Source organism: Taeniopygia guttata, chromosome 2, assembly GCF_048771995.1.
Source record: "Taeniopygia guttata chromosome 2, bTaeGut7.mat, whole genome shotgun sequence".
NCBI lineage: Eukaryota > Metazoa > Chordata > Aves > Passeriformes > Estrildidae > Taeniopygia > Taeniopygia guttata.
Genome location: NC_133026.1, coordinates 103,256,406 through 103,274,984, shown reverse-complemented (window position 1 = coordinate 103,274,984; position 18,579 = coordinate 103,256,406). Strand labels below are relative to the sequence as shown.

Below are 18,579 nucleotides of genomic sequence, written 5' to 3'. Positions count from 1 at the left end.
CACTGCTATAATACCGCTTAGCTTTCAGCCAACAAGTCAAAAATACTTATGGTGGTTTTGAAACTTTAAACATTTTCATTTCACATTTAAGGCTAAAAAGTTCTGTCTTCGAAGGGGAAGTTAGTCAGTCTTAAACTAGCATGATTTAAAGATACAAATGCTAGCCAGAACCTAGCTGCATGCAGCTTTCCTAGATTTTGTGGCTGCAGGCACACTTACAAAAGACTGGAATAGATGCCACAGGTAAAACAATTAGCACCTCGAGAAGTTGCAAACAACAGAAAGATTGAAAGGCATTCGAAACTGGCTGTAGCCTTTTGTTACACTTGCCGGATTAATCAGTTAATCAAACACCTCCACACTTGAGGTTTATCTCCTAACAGCTCAAGTCAGGTAAATCATAAGATTGTAAGCATTCAGGTGATTCAATTCCAGCTCCTCAGGAGGCAAATGACCCTACCTGGACTGATCATATTTTGTTACACTTCATGAGGAGCACAGAAGTGGAGTAGGTGTAAGAGATTCTAATATTTGCTGGTAGTAGGATGATAGCTCTTACCACACCTCTTAACTGCAACAGGAGGAAAAACAGATTTTACTGTCTTAATAGTTACCATACACAGAGAGGTGAAAGCTCCATGTAGACTCAAAATGTCAGCACCACCAAAAACCAGCATGCATTCCCATTTCTCTGCACTGCCCAAACCTCCTTTGTCTGCAAACCTTTAGGCTTGGGGTTTTAAAATCAAGCACTGACACCTCACTTATATTCCATAGTACAAAAAGTACTGAGGGTGAAAGAGCAGAAGCCCCCATCCAACTGATGTGATCCATTCCAAAAAAAACAACAAATCCATGATGAAATTACTTGGTAGACTGTCTCTGTTTCTCACCGACTCTTGGATGGGCCACACGCAGGTTTAGTGCCCTTGGTGCCCTAAATCATAACTGCAGGCAGGCACTCAGTCCTAAATCATCTCAATATGCATTTGCCTGGAGGAGACTAAAGCCTCAGGCTATGGCTAGGATTTTATAGAAAGGTAGCCAACACCCAGTACCTGTCACTTAAAACATCTTACACAACCTCGGCAGTGAAAGGTTTTCAGTCATCATTTGATCACTTTTTACCCAGCTGAAAGATCAGCTCACTACTACTACTACTACTTCCAAGACACTACTACTACTACTTGCAAGACAAACACAGTAATCCCTTATTCTACAAATTTGTTCCTTTAGGCTGAGCCTCTCAAGCAGGCACTGCATCTTTTCAATGCACAGAAATGCTCAGTAAATTGAACATTAACAGTTTACTTATATGTTCAATTGAAGAAGCTGTCCCATAAGGCTGTAAATTTACAATCACAGAATGATTTGGGTTGAAAGGAACTTTGGAAATAATCTAGTTTCAACCCCCCCTGCCATGCACAGGAACAACTTTCACTAAGCCAGATTGCTCAATGCCTCATTTAGCCTAGTTTTGAAGGCTTCCAGGGATGGGGCATCCATAGCTTCTCTGGGCAACCTGTTCCATGTCTTGCCACAGGCACAGTGAAGGGCTTCTTCCTAATACCTAATCTAAAGTTTCTCTTTTTTTCAGTTGAAAGCCAGTCCCCTTTGTCCTATTACTACAAGCCCTTGTAAAAAGTCAATCTCCAATTCTACAGTTGCATTAATCTTCTATTAATCTGAAGATTAATAGAACAGTAACAGCAACAAATACAATCAAGTGGATGCAAAACCTATAGACGTCCAAATCAGACAGCTTTGGAAACAAAGCTCTCAGAATATATTCAGAGCAGGTACAGCACAGACAGCAGTGGCAGCTCTTCAAAATTCAGTACGCAGTGTTTAACAGTAGCTTGTCATAAAATTCTATTGGCTTCTAATTAGTCTGTATCCTTTTCAATCTTTGCTGAACATGGAGTTATATGTCTGAATAGTTTTTTCTGTACTATTATACCTCGTAAATAATGCTCATATTTATATTCTGCTAAAAACGTATAGAAATTCTGCAGTGCCAGAAGGCACTCTTATTTCCTGTATAAACCTTTCACCCTAATGACAGGGAAAGGTGACTGTGTGTCTTTAGCAAAAACTTGCTATTTCCCTAAGTATTAAGATGTTCTTTCTTAGGTCACAGGCATAACAAATACTCCAAGTTAGATTTTTCCTCTAAACTACTGATGTAATTTATTCTTCTACCAGGTAATATTTTGTGCATATTTCATTCACTACCATTACATTTTTTGTCCTTCTGGAAGTCAAATTTAACCTTGTCTCATAAGGACAGAAATAACTTCAGAGACAATGTTCCTGAAACACAACTCTCAAAAAACAAAACAAACTTCAAATGTAGACTCAGCCATGCAAATATTTGGCTAGCCATAATGTTATTTCCTTTACAGTAGACTACACAAAACAGAATATAAGTGCCCAATATAGCTATTATTCTTTTAAAAGTTATTTCATTCAAAATTAATATTCTACTCTGAAAAAAAACCAAAAAAAAAAAAAAAAAACAGCTGCCAAGTGCAGATAACTTAGGCTTTGTTTTTGTTGCTTTATACAGTGATTTTTATACAGTTAGATATAGTTTGCTGACGCACAGCCCTAAGTGGAGATTGTCCAACTAAATACTAGACTGTCTAAGTCAGTAAAGCAAGGTCACTCTTGTTTTGGGTATCTTGCAGTAAACCTCCTGCCTTGTCCTCCTTCAGTATGCACTACCGTCAGTGGTAAAAGCAATTTAGGAATCCCACAATTAAAACAAACCAAAAAAACTTAAAACCACTTTTTAGCTTGGTCAGCCATACCTGATTTACCTGCTTAACTTCTTACAGATAAGCAAAACCCGATTGCATAAATTGCACCCAAAGTGTCGAATTTCAGGAAAGAGAGATCTGTTTCTTCTCAAGCCCCAAGTTCTTGAGCTAAGCTGAGATTGTCAATTGTGCCATTTGTCATGCTGATCTTGCTATACTCACTCGGGTATTACAAAAGAAAACAGAGCCAGAGGCACCCCCTCTTAGACAACAGGACAAAGCAGTTATGAGATGTGGTAGACAAATAATAATTTCTCCATCACTGAAAGAAATACATGAGGTCTGATCCTGTACTTTAAAGTTAAAACCTGAAAAGGAAGACTCTAACTCCAAGCAAGATTAAGCCTACAATTCACTATTTTTTTAATCTTTAATTTTACACGGGGGTTTGTCTTCAAACTGTGGAAACAAAACTACATTTACATTAATGCAAGTTTCACAAACCACTCCCCAGAGGAAGCTACACAGATTTTAGTCTCAGAATGGAAATGATTACATCACTTAAGAAGTTTCTGCACCGTCTTAAAACTAACATCACTGAATATACTTGTCTCTACGGTAAGAATAATATTCTATTTCCATATGCTTATGCACTAATCACAGACATAAGGGAGGACCATGTGCAGATGAGGGAGCAAAGGGCTGGCACAGGGAATAGCTGAAGGAGGCCCCAGAGAGAGACAGCCCCAGAGAGCAGCCTTTACTCCTCTTTGCCAGTAAATGTCTGAAAACCCCAGCGGCAAGCACAGATCACTCCAGCAGCTGATCCTCATCAGGAATCCTAAATACTTACCCTTACCTTGAATCCATCCTAGAATCCTTGCTGAGAACCAAAAGCTTGGAAACATGATGCTGTAGCAGTCAGGAATCAGTATGATTTTACATAAAGAATTCCTGAGGTTTTTGCACTTGTTTGATCTTTGATAACCACAAGAATGCACACAGAAAACAAGTGAAAAGCGTGTTCAGGTTGGTCAGTCTTTTATGCAGAAATTCTGAAATCTTAGAATTGTCTTCGTGACTTAGATTTACCCTTTCTGCCCTTGCACAAAGGTCGTAAAGTGAGCTTTAATTGAGAGAGCACAGCTGGTTGACATAATTTCTTCAGATTTCAGAAAGGTCTTTGACAGGGTTCCAAGCTACTGGAGGAACTAAAATACTGCTAGGGAAAAAAGGCAAACAAGTATAATGGATGAATATCTGGTTGGAATAAGTGAATCAAAACTGTATTGAAGTTCTACATATTTTTATTATGACAGAAGGTTGACAGCGAGGTACTTTGCATCTTCTGATGTTCAGTGCTTTTTAACAGAATAACTCTGACCAGTGAGAGCGAGAGAGAGACAGGGGCAGGCAAAAAACAGTGATGGAGACTGCAGATATCAAAAATGTATGTGGAGATTTGTGAATAAGTTCAGTGTGACTTCTGTTACATGAGTGAACACTGCAATGACAAAAGATTCAGCACTGATATGAATATGAAATCATGCAGAAGAGAAACTTTACTCAAGCTATATAACCTCCAAAGCTGGTAGAGCCCCATGCTCAGTATGTAGCAGCAGCCAAAGATAAAGCCTAACATGCTAGATTCCATACAAAAATAGATCAGGGATTAAGTAATATCAAATAAATATATATTCTAAACAGAGGCATAACCTTGTTTGAAATACAGCAAGTAGCATAAGTCACCTTTACTGAAAAACCAAACACTGTAGGATTGAATACACCTGGGAGAAAAACAGGCAATGAGAGAAGTTGGGAGTAATTCTCATGCAAAAAGAGTAAGAATTTTTCTGTCAAAAGACAGTAATGTAGAAAGATATAAAATAATGAATGGCACCAAAACAGGAATTTTTGTGTTTTTTTTTTTTTCCTCAAAGCACAAGAGGCTATTAAATGAAATAAGAAAAAAAAAATTAAAAGCAATGCATTTTTGTGTAATTCACAACTCAACATGCTTCTCTGCCACTCAAGTGCCATTACAGAATTTTAGTGCTATGAAGATATTAAACTTTTATACCAGTGTAAAGACTAGACAGCTAGGTCAGTAATAAACTCTTGAAGTTCTATTAAACTATTCCTCCAGTGTTTGTATTGAACCATTAAATATTTGGATGGGACATTTTTGGGGAAATATTACCTCACATCTGCCTGGTGTAGCCTCTCTGATACACTGAAACTACTCAATGTCATGGGCTAGAAAAGGTGAAGGTTAGCTGTGACCTACAGTAGTGATTCCTGTTTCTCTATGGATAGATTTATTCACCTGTTGCATTGCTTTACTCTTAGTGCCATAGGCATGACCTGCTTAACTTTGTGCTACTTAATTCTGTTCTGACTACAAGTCAATAAACTTTACCACAAATATTTCAACGGCATCTAAGTGTCAATGGATTTATTTTCATAACAACCTTGTGGTGGGAGGGGGTAAAATGCTATCTAGTTAATAAATGGGAAACTGGAATAAAAAGATCAAGACAACAAATGTCCACAAGCCTGATTTGCCTAGGTCTTCATTTTCCAGAGTACTTCCTTTAATAGTTTCTATGCCCAAAACATTGCCTTGGTGACCTCAGCAGTTAGTTAAACATAGTCCCAGCACCTCAAAGCAAAGCACTTGCAAAGTAAGAAACGTACAATGAGTCGTGCAAGGTATTGCATGTGGCAATGTGACAGGACAGAAACGTGCACACCACCACTGAAAACTGATAAACCTATGATGCTGGACAATCACGGAGTAATTAAAAATCTAGCCCCTCCAGTTTAATTTCTCTCCCTTTTTAGAATCCAGTTTTACAAACACAACATGTCTGTGCAGATGGGTCCAGACAGAGCTGAACTTGCTCAGACTAAACCAAGCTGTTCCAACCTGTTGGCACAGATGTATCTTGAGGCACGTGTACACCACTACCTACCCAAGGAGCTGCACAGATGCCAAAGCTGCTCAGCGTGAAGCAGTTTGAACTGCTTGTGAGATACAACTAACAGTGCAGATGCAGCTCTCGCTGATTAAGTAACTCTAAAAACACAGCCTCACAAACACCTGAAGGAAAAATAAAAACTTCAGATAGTTACACATTGCCTTCCATACCTTCTGCTTGCAAGCAGCAGCCAATACTAATACACACAATCATCTTACAGACCACCAGGTTATTTGCTACAGGACTAAGTTGATCAATCCATTAGATTTGAGCTAATGCAAATCACCTGCCCTCCTTCTAGACACAGCCTTGTTTCAGGTGTGTTGAAGTTTTACCAGGCAGAGAAAGCTCTGGGGGTTTTCTTCCACTGCACTACTTGTTTGCAAACTTTAACCCACTACCACCTGGAACATGTATCAGGAGTCTTTAAGTGGGAAAGGCAGCCAAAATTTGTGGACAAACCTGAGATACTGCACCAGGCAACAACTGCAACGTGAACTTTCACACAAACCCACTTTCACTCTTTCCCATTGGTCCCAGCTATGGGTATAGCCCTCCATACTCCCATCGTTGGAGGAAGTTGTTTTAAAACAATGCCTCTCCATGTGTTTTATACCACGGGAGCTAGGAATGAACACCCACTGGTCCATGGCCTTCTCCTACAAGCTAAAAAGCTGCCACACAAATTCAAAATTTATCTTTTCCTAGAAAGGCTGTTTCTAAAGCTTTTGAAAAGAAAAAAAAAAAGTAACTTGAGTTCAGTGTGAAAATAAAACGTTTTTCTCCGTATAAAAATGACCTTGTCAAAGAAGCAAAACAAAACAAAATAGACCAATTTAAACAAACCTCTATGAAAAAAAAAGGAAAAAAAATGAGGAAAGAGCTAGTTTCAAAGATTCCACAGATTTGCCTGCGGTCTCAAGGACAATGAACAGGCGTGAGGCGGCTCTGGCGGCACGGAGAAAGGGAACTCTCTTCGAATCCTTGACGTGTCTTTTGTTAACTTCCCATAATTGCTTTTTTGGCATGACCATTACCCGGACGCTGGGAACAAGCAGTTCGAAGAGCCAGCCCTCACAGCTGGGAAGCAGGGCTTTTCCACAACAAAAACAAAACAGTAAAAGCCAAAATAAAGCCATACGGCGGCGTGCGCGCACAACCCCCGCCCCTGAGCCACCAGTCCCTCGGGGGCACGGCTCGGGTGAGAACGCCGGCCCCGAGCGAGCCTCGTCCTGCCGGGCTGACATCGCGCGGGGCGGCAGCGACCAGGAGTCGCACCCCGGGGGGACGCGGCGGGAAGGGCGGGCGGAGGGCGCTCGGTCGGCGGGCAATGGCCCGGATCGCGCTGCCGCCGGCGGGACCTGGGACCGCGCCGCACAAGTTCCCGCCTGGCGCGGCGCCGTCAGTCAGTCAGTCAGTCAGTCAGTGTGCCGTGCCTCGCTGACCTACAGCCGAACACGCCGCCCAGCACAAGGGTCACCCATGCCGGAGCGAACCTCCGGCCCCGCAGAGCAGCCGGCACCGAGTCCTTGGCTAACTGACGTGACTCACCAGCTGCCCTCCCCCCTCACACATCCCCCGTTCGGCATACAACAGCTGTTTTATCTCCCGCTGTAATTACATCACATAAAAACAGTTACAAGGTACTTGGGGAGGGCTTGCTGCTGAAACGCTGTTGCTTCCCTTGTGCAGTGAATGCGGATTTGCGCGGACGCCCGCGCTGCCGGGGGGGTGTAGGGTTTTGGGGAGGGAATGATCCCTGCACTGCCGTAGGAATCCATTATTTCAGCGGCCGTTTCAGGCGCCTGCTGCTCGCCCCCCGCGCCTGCCCGGCCGGGAACAGCCCCGCACGTGCCGGTGCGGGAGTGACACGGACACGCTCCCGTGGAATAAGTGCACGCCGCGCTCGCACGCCCGTTCCGCGGCCACGCGGCTTCTTCTCCTTTCCACGCCGAAACCTTCGCCCGTGACACTTTAGACCCCGGCTGGGCGCTCAGCAGTTTTGATTTTTTTATTTTTTATTTTTTTTCTTTTTTTTTTTTTTGCACCTGGTTTTGTCAGGGGGGCGGTGGGGGGAGGGCCGGGACTCGCTGCCAAGGCCGCCTGTGCCCGGGGAGAGCTCTCCACCTCGCCAGGGAAGCTGGAGCGAGCTACTGGCGGGTGTCACGTTTCCCATCCCGGAGGAAAAGAAACTGTTGCTGCTGCAGAGCGTGCTCGCCCGACAGCGATGAGTCAAGCTGTGAGACTTCTCTCTTTTACTGCTGCGATCATGTGCCGCAGCAAAATCTACCGGGCTCGGGAGGCGGGGGGGGAGTCGGGGGGGAGAAAAACAACCTTTTACGAACTGATGTAAAAATAACCGCAGAAACGGGGCTCGCCTTCCCCGCGGGGGTGGGTGGGGGTGTGTGTGGCCAGCGCCGGCCAGGCGGGGCTCCTTCAGCACTATAGGGGATCGGGGGGAGCAGCCCCCCGGCAGCCGGGTGGGGGGCGCCGGTCTTTGGAGGGTTCCTTTCCTTCCCCTGCCGTACGCACTCTCCTTTCTTCTCCTCTATTCACGCGAAGGAGTGGGTGGTTCGTCCGGCAGCAACAGGAGAAGGCTAGTCAAGGGCAGCTGTCAAAATCTCCCCCCCCCGCCACCCCCGCCTCTTCCTTCTCCTCCTCCTTCCAGTTTAATGATCAAACGTCTGCTTGGAAGAAAGGCGAGGGAGCGGGAGGCACGGAGAGCTCCCCCCGCCGCTGCTGTTGTGTGTGCATGAGCGAGCGGGTACAGGCGGACACCCCCCCCGTTCCGGCCGGTCCCTCCCCTCCCGTCTGACAGAGCCTCAACACCCGGGAGGGGAGGGAGGAGAGAGGAGGAGGAGGAGGCAGCCGCCGCCGCCGCGAGTGCCAGTGCAGCGCACGGTTACTCTCCCGTACTCACTGCGGGGAGGTGGGGGAGGGCGGGCGCTGTGTACCTTTCTCTCCCGTGCCTTTCCTCACTTTAACAGGCCGGGGCCAATCGCCAGCAGAAGGGAACAAAGGGAAGGGGGGAGGGAAGCCCACCCCGGCCGTACTAGAAAGCCCCCGGGGGAGGCAGAGCCCTGCGGCTCCCACTGACAGCAGCACGGCCGGTGGCCGGGCGCCTGGCTCCGCGGCGCTGCTTCTTCTTTTTTCATCGACCTTCTCCTCCTCCTCCTCGTTGAGCTTAAAGGGGGAAAACAGCGTCCGGCGAAGGGAGACAAACTTGGGTCGGTGCGTGGGGTGTCCGGCGATCGGCTCGGTCCTCGCGATCAAGATGAAAAGTAAAAAAGGTAGTTGTTACGGGGTGCCGGGACAAAGCGGGGTGCCCCGCGCCCCTAGACGGGGTGAAAAGGGGAAGGGGGGCTGTCGCTAAGCCAGCCGGAGTCCCTTTGCCTTCTCGGCCTTTTGTCCCCCGTGACCCCCCCCACGCCCCCTGGCCTGTATCCCCTGGAAGATTGCAGTGGATGCTCCGCTCCCAGACAAAACATGCGGGGCTGTTGTTTGGAGGCGGCCGCCTCTCTGCGCCGCTGGCTCCCTGTCAAAAACACGTCCAGCCGTTCGCCTCGTGTCCTCCGCCAACTTTTGTTCTCGCCCCCTCCATTGAGCTCTTGCCCCTGCCCTCCGGTAAAACACTTTTAAACGCTTTTCCGCACCGAGCCCCGCCGTCTCCGCGGGGGGGACGAGGGTGCGGGGTGGTTTTCCCAACTTGGGGCGAGGAAAAGCGGGGCCGTCCGGCAACTCTTTGTTCGCGGGGATGGCAGCGTGGGGCTTGAGGCGTGGGGGGGGGGGGCATCGGTGGCAGGGCTTCCAACCCCTCCGCGCCCTCGACCGCCTTGTTTTGCTGAAAATTGGAGCCTTTTGTATCCCTTTTATCCCTTAAAACAGGGGGGACGAAACGCAAAGTACAAAAGTTTTGATGCAGGTTTAAAAGGAGGAAGACTTCCCCCCTCTTCCCCCCCCCCCCGCCCCCCATAGCCATAAGGCTGTTTGAGTTTTCTTTGTGTCCACTCCAGACAAACTTTACAGTTAGAGGATCGTTACTCATCGTACTCGTGGTGCTTTAAGTGCCCTTAAATTAGCGCTTGGCCACAAAGACGCTTTCGGATCTAGCGCTCCTGCGCTGGCTGGGAAGAAGTTCATAGCAAAGCAGTGTCTGTTCAGTTGCGATTTGCCAACGGCGGTGTGGCTGAAGGGTGTTTTGCATTCAAAGACCATGAAATGCTCCGAAGTGGAGGGTTAGAGGGGAGCAGTGCGCATGTTCAGTACTCCAGAGTTGTGCTGTTTTCCCCTACTATGCATTCCTGCGGCTCCGTAGTAAAGCAGCCTCTCATTGTTAGTACCCTTGGAGCAATTAATGCATATGTAGTTCGTGAAATCATTGGGCTGCTGCAGACATGGTGTGTACTAACATGGTTTGTAGCCCTCGTTAGAAGTTGTTTTTTTTTTTTTTTTTTTTTGGACGTGCCACTCGGCTAAGAGGAGCGCACACAAAGGGAACTGAGCCACAAAGGCGAAGTTTAAAGAGCAGGCAGGGTGGTGCTGGGGAGCGCAGCGTCCCGCGGGAGCGGAGCGGGGCTCGATCCCAGGCACAGCCGGAGCTGCGCGCCGAGCTCAGCCCCCCTGAGCCCAGGGACAGCGGCAGCGCTGGCTTTTACATGTTTCAGGGGTCTTAGGTAGGTCGGGATTCTTCACGCTGTTGGAAGCAGTTTGTGGTTTGTTCCCCCCCCCCCCCCTTTTATAGTTTCGCTGAATTAATTTAGCCCAGTTATTTTTAGGACATTCCTATGCTGCCTATTTGCACAGCAGTGGTGAGCTGGTTTCCTGTCTGCTGTTGCTTCCATTGTTCAGACTTCTCTCCCCGAGGGCAGCTGCTGGTTGGTGAAATACCAAACTCCCTGCACTTTCAACTGTTGTGCTTGCCACCCCCGAAATAAATGCGTGTGGAAAACGCTGACGTAGTTTCTAGGTATGCATGTGTAGGGCTTTGTGTCTAAGAGTGTGTGTGTGTGTGTGTGTAAGCTCTGCTTTGAGGATTGCAAATCCTGGGCTGAAACAATGGAAACAATGAAAGGTGACAGGCGGGAGGGAGAACTTTTGAGAGGGGCCATGGGCCTGGGGTTTGCGTGGCACAAATTAAAAGGTGAGGAGACAAAGGCAGAAACTTTTAAAAAGATGTTAGGGCTAGGATGCCTTTGTTTTAATAAAGGTTGGGCTTGTACTTATTTGTGACCTCTTGGCATTTGAAGCTCATTCAAGAAGTTTCAAAGAGTGACTTTGTTACAAATTTCTTGCTTGCACTCCTAGAAAGATCCCGTTTAGAGGAAAAAAAGTATAGTACAGCCAAGTGTAGTTGCTTTAGAAGTAATAGAGTGCAAGCTGTAAAGTACAGAGGAAAACAAATAGGCTGGTTCCTCAGTTATGAAACTCATTCAGAGGAAAGAGGTAGTGTTTTGTTTTTTTTTTTGTTTTTTTTTTTGTTTTTTTGTTTTTGTTTTTTTTTTTTTACTTTGGAAATTCCCTTCTGTATCCTTATAGTTTTTTGCTACTTGTAAATTTAAACTAATGTATTTTTGTGGTGGATTTTTAAATTCTCATTACATTTTAGTTAGAGTTTTTGGTATGTGTGTTGAGTTTAATTTTTTTTTTTGTGTGTGATGCTGTATTTTTTGTTGTTAATTAGTTTTGTTGAGGGTTTTTTTGTTTGTTTTTGTAGCTTTTTTTTAAGCTAGCAGACTGGATTTAAACTTCAGGACTCTTCTAGGGATAGTTTAATTTACAAATAATACCATGATAGCAGTCACACGGAGCCTACTTGGCTTGCTAATGAGCTGATTTAGAACACAGTCTCGAAAAGGCATGTGCTCAAGTTTATACATGTGAAGAATCTTACTGAACTTGGTTACAACAGGATCGGGGGCTTGGATAGGAACTGGTTCTGTTTACCAGTGCTCATAAAAAAAAAATCTCACTGAAGAAATTCAGAGAACCCTGAGGGGTGGGAGGTTTTCTTTAAGGTGATTTTTGTCCATCCCCTCTCTGGAGGGCAGAGATTGTTCCTTGTGGTATACTTTGTCCTCTTTTGAATAACAATTGGCTTCTGCCACTTCCTCTGTGAAGCTCTTCCTCGACACAATGGGATAGTTGTTTTTTTTGGTGTCTCTTTTTTTTTCCCCTCATAGCCTAAATTTTTTCGTTTGCTTAACTTCCATTTAATTTGTCTCAGCCTCTCTAAATACTTTGTCCTCCCCCTCAAAAGTATTTCAGCATACCTTTTTAAGTGGCAGTGGTTTGTTTTGAAATCAGCTTTAGTCATCACTGTACTTTTACTCAAGTTTTTCAAGCTGTTAACTAACGTTTGGGTGTTGAGCCCAGACTCCAGATCCTAGGTGTAATCTTCCCTGAGCTGATTACCGGGAGGACCTGTAAAGTCTTTGGGCTGTGACACAATGCATCGGTGCATTCAATCATGTATATGAGTTCAGCTGGGAAGCCAGGAGGATAAAGTAATTTATAAAGAAGGGATGCTGATCATGTACTCCTTAGGTCATTAACAGCATGGACTACTACTCTTTTAAGTGTCGATGAGGAAGTGAAGGAATGGGATTTTTTGTTGTTCTGCATACCTCGCTGCAAATAAACTTGTGCTGCTTTAATTTTAGTTCTACAAAAGCAGGTTTTTTCGTTTGGATTAAATGTATTTAGGAGGAGACATAAAATAGCCTGGCCCTAGCCTGCTTTTAATACAAAATAAATTAGTAAGTCAGCTGGGGCTACTCATCGTGTCCACAGGCCTTTATTCTGGGTGTAAATAACAGTAAGCCAATGGTCCAGTCATGGAGCGTGGCCAGGACCCTTTTCAGTTGGGCCCTGTTAAAACAGGAAACCAGCAGCGAATAGGCTGATTACTAACAAGACGGAAAAACAAAGCTGGGTTGTAATCAGCAGGAATGCTTTAATGAAAACAGAGCCTTGACAGCAACAATGTGGCTCCTGCTCTAGTAAAAAATATCAGCTGGGGTAGTGCGAGATTTCTAGCCATGACTTCCTGTTGCTGCTAGCTCTGTTCTGCGCCTGAGAGATCTGCCACGAGTTCAGAGGGCTGATCAGCTATTTAAATGAGCTCATTTACATGAGCAGAAGTCTGTACTACACTGGGTTTCATCCTTAACCAAAACCTGCTTTGTGTCACTAACTTAAAGTGTCAATTAATATGACACACTAAGCCAGCAGGTCAAAGGGCTGGCTCTGCTGGTGACTCATTTCTTGCTAGGTAGGTTACGGTTAGTCAGATGACAACTTTTACTTTAGCAAAAGATCTTGGAAAAGGAGAAACGTTTTTATGCTGCTGGCTTGCACGTAGTATTTTATCACTTTTTTTTTTTTTTTTTTCCCAGCTAAAGGAAAGGCAGCAGTTCTAGGAGAGGTTTTGCTGTTAAAGTCAGTTTTCTGAAATTCAGAGAGGTGTCCATAGAGTCTTTTAGTTGTGTGGTAGGTCCTGGTAAGGTCACCTCAGATTGCATGGTGTGTATCTGGAGTATTTTTTGTTACGCCATGTAAATGCTCCTTGCAGACCATTAGACATCTAACTTTTTCATAGTAGTTTCTCCTTCCCTCTTGTTTCCAGCCCTTTCTGTTTGCCTCTCCCTCTTTTCCAAGGTCTTGCCTTACTGCCCATTATATTTAAAAACAAACAAAAAACCCAACCCTGTGAAGTGCTGCAACAGTTCTGGTTCCTGACAAACAAGAACAGCACACTTCAAAACATTGTCTGAATAGCATGGGCTAGTTTTAGCTAGTTTTTAAATCCAATTTAAAAGGGCTGAGCTGCTTTGCAGAGCTGTCCTGTTGTCTCTGCAGGATCTTTGTTCCCAGAAGTGTTCCTCATGGCTTCAGGAGCCCATGGTGTAAGGCATGTTCTCAGGTCAGGTTGCAAGCATGACAGCACTTTCCATGAAGCTATGACAAAGTGGTTTGCTTGGAATCATTGTAAAGCAAACTTTTGACATACTTTCTACACAAACTAAGAAACTGTTTACATAATTTGGAGTTTATCTTGTGTTGGTTATTTAAATATTGTCCTATTGTTCCTGTTCCATGACTGGATAATTTATGTAGCTAATCATCAGATGAAAAATTTGGTATGTCAGTTGGGTGTTTGTCAGTTACATAAATCAGCAATTGGGAGAATGAAAACAATACCAAGTAAGTTAGTGAAGTTACTATGCCAGACAGATTGCAGATTGATCATCCTGTTGGGAATGCTTGTGTATCAAAATTCTGCATTTCAAATTGGACAACTTAAACTAAATTTAAGGATGTTTGAGCTATTCATAAATAGGGGAAGGAAAGAATAATTTACCATGTCAGCTTTGGCTGAAGTTTGGAAGTGTGAGGAAAGGTCCTTCTCTGTTTTTCTCCCTACCCTCCTGCCAATTATTAAGGAAAACTTGCACATGCATACCTTCTATCTTTCTTTGTGTGGTGGTGGGGGCTTTGGTAGCTGGTTGTTTTTTTTTTTTTAAAGGGCATTACTTCCTTCTTACTTCTCACTTCCATAGGTGCCTTTACTTATGGATATAACATGGTTTTATATAGTTTAATATTTTCACAGGTTGACTTCTTGTTGTTTCAGGCTTAGTTTATTTTCTTAAATAGAACTTTTTAATTATGGGTGGTTTCCCATAGAAAATTTTAGTTTTGACATTTCGTTGGCCTTTGGTGTTACAAGTGAGCAAGTGTCTTCCTTTCCACCCGTCACCCCCACAATCTTAAGTTCAAAAGCCAAAATGATGAAGGGCTTGCTTAACTTCTATAGTTTCTAAAACTGCTTCTGAAAACCAGTGTGAGTTCACTTGAAACTTGTATTAATTTGTACTGTTAATGAATGTGGTATTATCTTATTTGGACTTGTATATTGTTTGTAAGATTCCTAAAATTTCTGGTGAGTTTTAAGCATGATTTTCTTTGTGTTTTATGGAACTAGTGTCTCGTGTATCCTACCAAAGAAGTAGAATTGTAGCCTTCCTAACTATTGAATGCTTGCTCACGAGTTTGATTTACATTCCATAGCTTCATATTACTAGTAGTGTGGTGTACATATATAAAGGGATAATCAGATTGTGAAATCTGTTCCTTCCTTTTTGTTGGAGGGAGAAGGTATGCAGTTAACTTGTAAATTAGGGGCCCTTATAGCAAGCATAGCACAGAACACACCTTTCCAGGGATAAAAATATGAGATGAAAACCACAAAGTTGAAAAAATAGTCAGGATAAAAACTGGTACATCATGTTTTTTTGATACAGAACACAATTATATGAGAGTCCATTTCCTGATAAACTGGTGAACTCTTAGGCACCTGGTTCTTCCCTTCTTTTGCATTTTTTTTCCCTTCATAAGTGAAAATCTCCATAGGGGTGGTGACAAAGACAATTTTTCCCTTTCTTTTTTTTTTTATTCCATTAATTTTTCTGAATATATGTAATTATTCATTTATAAAATCGACAACCTATCCCTCTCAGGAGGCAAGCATCAGGATATTAAGAAATAATTAAATAACTTATTGCTTGAGTTGGGGTGTTTTAAGTTCTTGCTTGTTGACCTTTTTCCCAGCAACTGGTTAGTTATCCTTGAAAAAAAGTGCTGGATGCATACCATAGTCAGCAAACTTGGACAATATTCTCATTAGATAGAAGGTATCTGATAACGTTCAGCACATAAAAGGTTGCCAGGGGAACAAGAAAATGAAGGTTTGCAGAGAAGAATTCCTTTAGGAATGGATCATTGGTGCTACTTTTTTGTTCAGCTGACAGAAAAGCTACAGCGTGACAAGTTAACGCTGCAGGACGAATCTCCCTTACGAGGGGCTGTGACAGTAAAGACGGTTCACGTGATATAAAATGTCTGTGCCATACGGTGCTGGAGCCAAGTAGTTAACGGATTTAGGAGGCTGATTGTGCTTGTCTTACCATTGTAGGTGTAGTTGCAATATCAGGCAGTGAAACGGAGGATGATGACACTATGGATGTCCCACTGGATCTTTCCTCGTCTGCTGGCTCAGGCAAACGGCGGAGACGCGGCAACCTGCCCAAGGAATCTGTGCAGATTCTTCGGGACTGGCTCTATGAGCACCGATACAATGCTTATCCTTCAGAGCAAGAAAAAGCGCTGTTATCCCGACAAACACACCTTTCCACACTACAGGTATTTTAAAAAGTGGTTCTCCCTTCTAAAGGAGCTGTTTTCTGTTTTAATTCACCTGTGGTCTAGTCATGGATACAAATGTTTACACTGTATGTGAGATTTCCTTTTTTATGGCTACTCTCTTGCTGATGGCACTCATAAGGAGAGATTAGAGACTGATTATGTGTTACTATGATCTTTGTTTATTGGGAATAAAATTATTTTTCTGGGAGAACAGACAGTCATGAATTGGAGCATGCATGCTAATTTTTTGCAGAATAGTGCCCCAAAAGACATGAAGTGTCTGTACAAGGTAATTTATTGTGAGAAGAAGGTATTTATTTGTCAACAGAGGTTTTATGGTGATAGATGAGCAGCTTAGCATATAACTCTTCACTTCTAAAATGGCAACTTGAGGCTCGTTGCAGTAGAACATGGACATATATAATTATGTGTATGATCACTGCCATTAAAATAAATGGAACAACCTATATGGGATAGAGCTACTCAAGGGTGTTAGTGCAGATATGATGAGGCATTTGTGTGTTTATTTTGGATTCTCATCCTGGCATGCCACTGGCATCTGTGAGGTCCCTTGGATGCATCATTCTCATCTTCTGTGATCATCTTTGGTCGAATAGCTTTTGCCCATTGCTGCATCCCATGTTATGGGAAGGTGGCTGCATAAGAACTTGGGTAAACCAGAGTTTGGTTTTGGGAGCTGCTAAATAGAGAGCACTCCTGTTGAATCCTGGGCTTTATTTTTTCATAAAAATTCATTAGTGCAAATTTCATAATTGGCTACAGAGTAAAATTTTCTTAATGCAACATGATAAAGATGACTTCCTTTATGTAGTAAAGCGAAAAAAGACGTTAAACTATAAACTATCCTGTATTGCCCAGGAAACTGGTTGATATTTAAACAAGGACAAACTTAAGTGAGGTAATTCATGTTATGTCTGTCGACACAGTCAGTTGAACAAGGAAAATCAGTAACTATTTGTGGGAGGAGTGGCCCTCTTCAGAGAGAAAAGGTTTTCCTGTTGTTAATTAACCTAAGCTAGGGAACAATAGCCAATAGGTTAATGTGTGTGCACAGAGTTAAAAGCTAAACCCCTAGTTTGGACTTCAGATGTCCCGGGGCTTTCTGTAACAGGAGCAGGGAGTCATAGCACCGGGACAAGGGAAGGGCCTTTGCTAGGCGTGTCAGAACTTGTCAGTAGGTCTCTATTTTGTTGTGCAGTGAAGGAAACTGCTTGGAGGGATTCATTAATCTAACCGTCCGCTCTAGTGGCACATAGCTGGGAATGAATGAAGGTAGAAATTAAGATGTCATTATATTCCCAGGTCTGCAACTGGTTTATCAATGCACGCCGCAGGCTACTACCTGACATGCTGAGGAAGGATGGCAAAGACCCAAATCAGTTCACTATCTCGCGGCGAGGGACCAAGCTTCCCGAGGGCGGCCTGGTGGAGTCTGCCATCAGCACAAAGAACTACATTCCCCTGCTGGATGAGACTGCCTTCCTTCCCGCTGCCGCGCCGCTCGGCAAAACTGTGTCCTCTTCCAAGCCGGCTTCCCCGGGATCGGTCCTGGCTCGGCCGTCGGTGATTTGCCACACGACTGTGACTGCATTGAAAGATGCCCCTTTCCACTTTTGCCAGCCAGCTGATGTAGGCCAGACCACGGACCTGCAGCAGCCCCCGGCTGGCAGCTTCACAGATAGCCCCCTCTCCTGCCATGAGGACGCATCCAAACTGGGACCTGGTGCAAACACACAAAGTGGGCTCTTTAACACTCCTCCTCCAACACCACCAGACCTTAACCAGGACTTTAGTGGATTTCAGCTTCTGGTGGATGTTGCACTCAAAAGGGCGGCAGAGATGGAGTTGCAGGCAAAACTTATGGCCTAAATCCCTTTCCTTCTCCTTTCCCATTTTGTTTTACCAGGCAGGGATCTAACAGCTGTGTGGTTATTGCCACCCACACGATATCAAAAGACTTCACTGCATTATTATTATTTTTTTTTATTAATCTTATTTGCACAAGAGGATTGCTGAAATGAAGCTTCCTGTCACTGAGATGGTCTTCAGTGGAATACGGTCATTCCAAGAATTATGAACTTAAAGCTACTGTAGAAAGAAAGAATTGTGTGTTTTGTTGGGATTTTTTTTTAAATGTTTTCTTTGTAGATTTTTCATAATGTGAGATGTTTCCCAAAACCATGTGATTTCTTTTGTTTCTTTCAGACTGTGCAATATCTAGTAATGATATAGAGTCTTCTTATCATTCCCATGTGGAACAGAATATACCAACACGCTGTCTAAATTTTCAATTTTTTTAACAGTACAAACTTTGGATGATCATGCTTTTTTCCCATAATATAATAAAATATTTTCTTTAAAAGTGATGCATACAGAGTATTTTGTTGAATACAAGCTTTGCAGAAAACATGAATTACCCTTGAAACAAATGGAAGTGAGAAATATTTTTGAGCTCATACTGACTTTGTTTGGTTCAGGGAGCCATGAACCAAACTAGCAGTTGTTGTTAACCAGATGTTTAAAAGAATGCTGAAAAGTGGGTCAGAAGTACCTGATTGTGTTCTGCTATGTTGAAATTTTTTAAGGGGCCAAAGGGGAGCTATGCGGGCAAT

At 43.8% G+C, this 18,579-nt stretch overlaps 1 protein-coding gene across 2 annotated transcripts; it reads left to right on the top strand.

Annotated features, from left to right (window-relative positions):
• The first annotated feature begins 7,831 nt into the window (after positions 1–7,831).
• TGIF1 (TGFB induced factor homeobox 1) lies at positions 7,832–18,329 on the top strand. Of its 2 annotated transcripts, none has more exons than XM_030266047.4 (3): positions 7,832–7,982; positions 15,717–15,943; positions 17,270–18,329. In XM_030266047.4, the coding sequence occupies exons 2-3, from the start codon at positions 15,761–15,763 to the stop codon at positions 17,834–17,836; spliced, it is 750 nt and encodes a 249-aa protein (XP_030121907.1). In that variant the 5' UTR covers positions 7,832–7,982; positions 15,717–15,760; the 3' UTR covers positions 17,837–18,329. The 2 variants fall into 2 exon arrangements, with proteins under 2 accessions (XP_030121907.1, XP_004175272.1); XM_004175224.6 differs by lacking the exon at positions 7,832–7,982 and adding an exon at positions 8,408–9,033.
• The last annotated feature ends 250 nt before the right edge of the window (positions 18,330–18,579 follow it).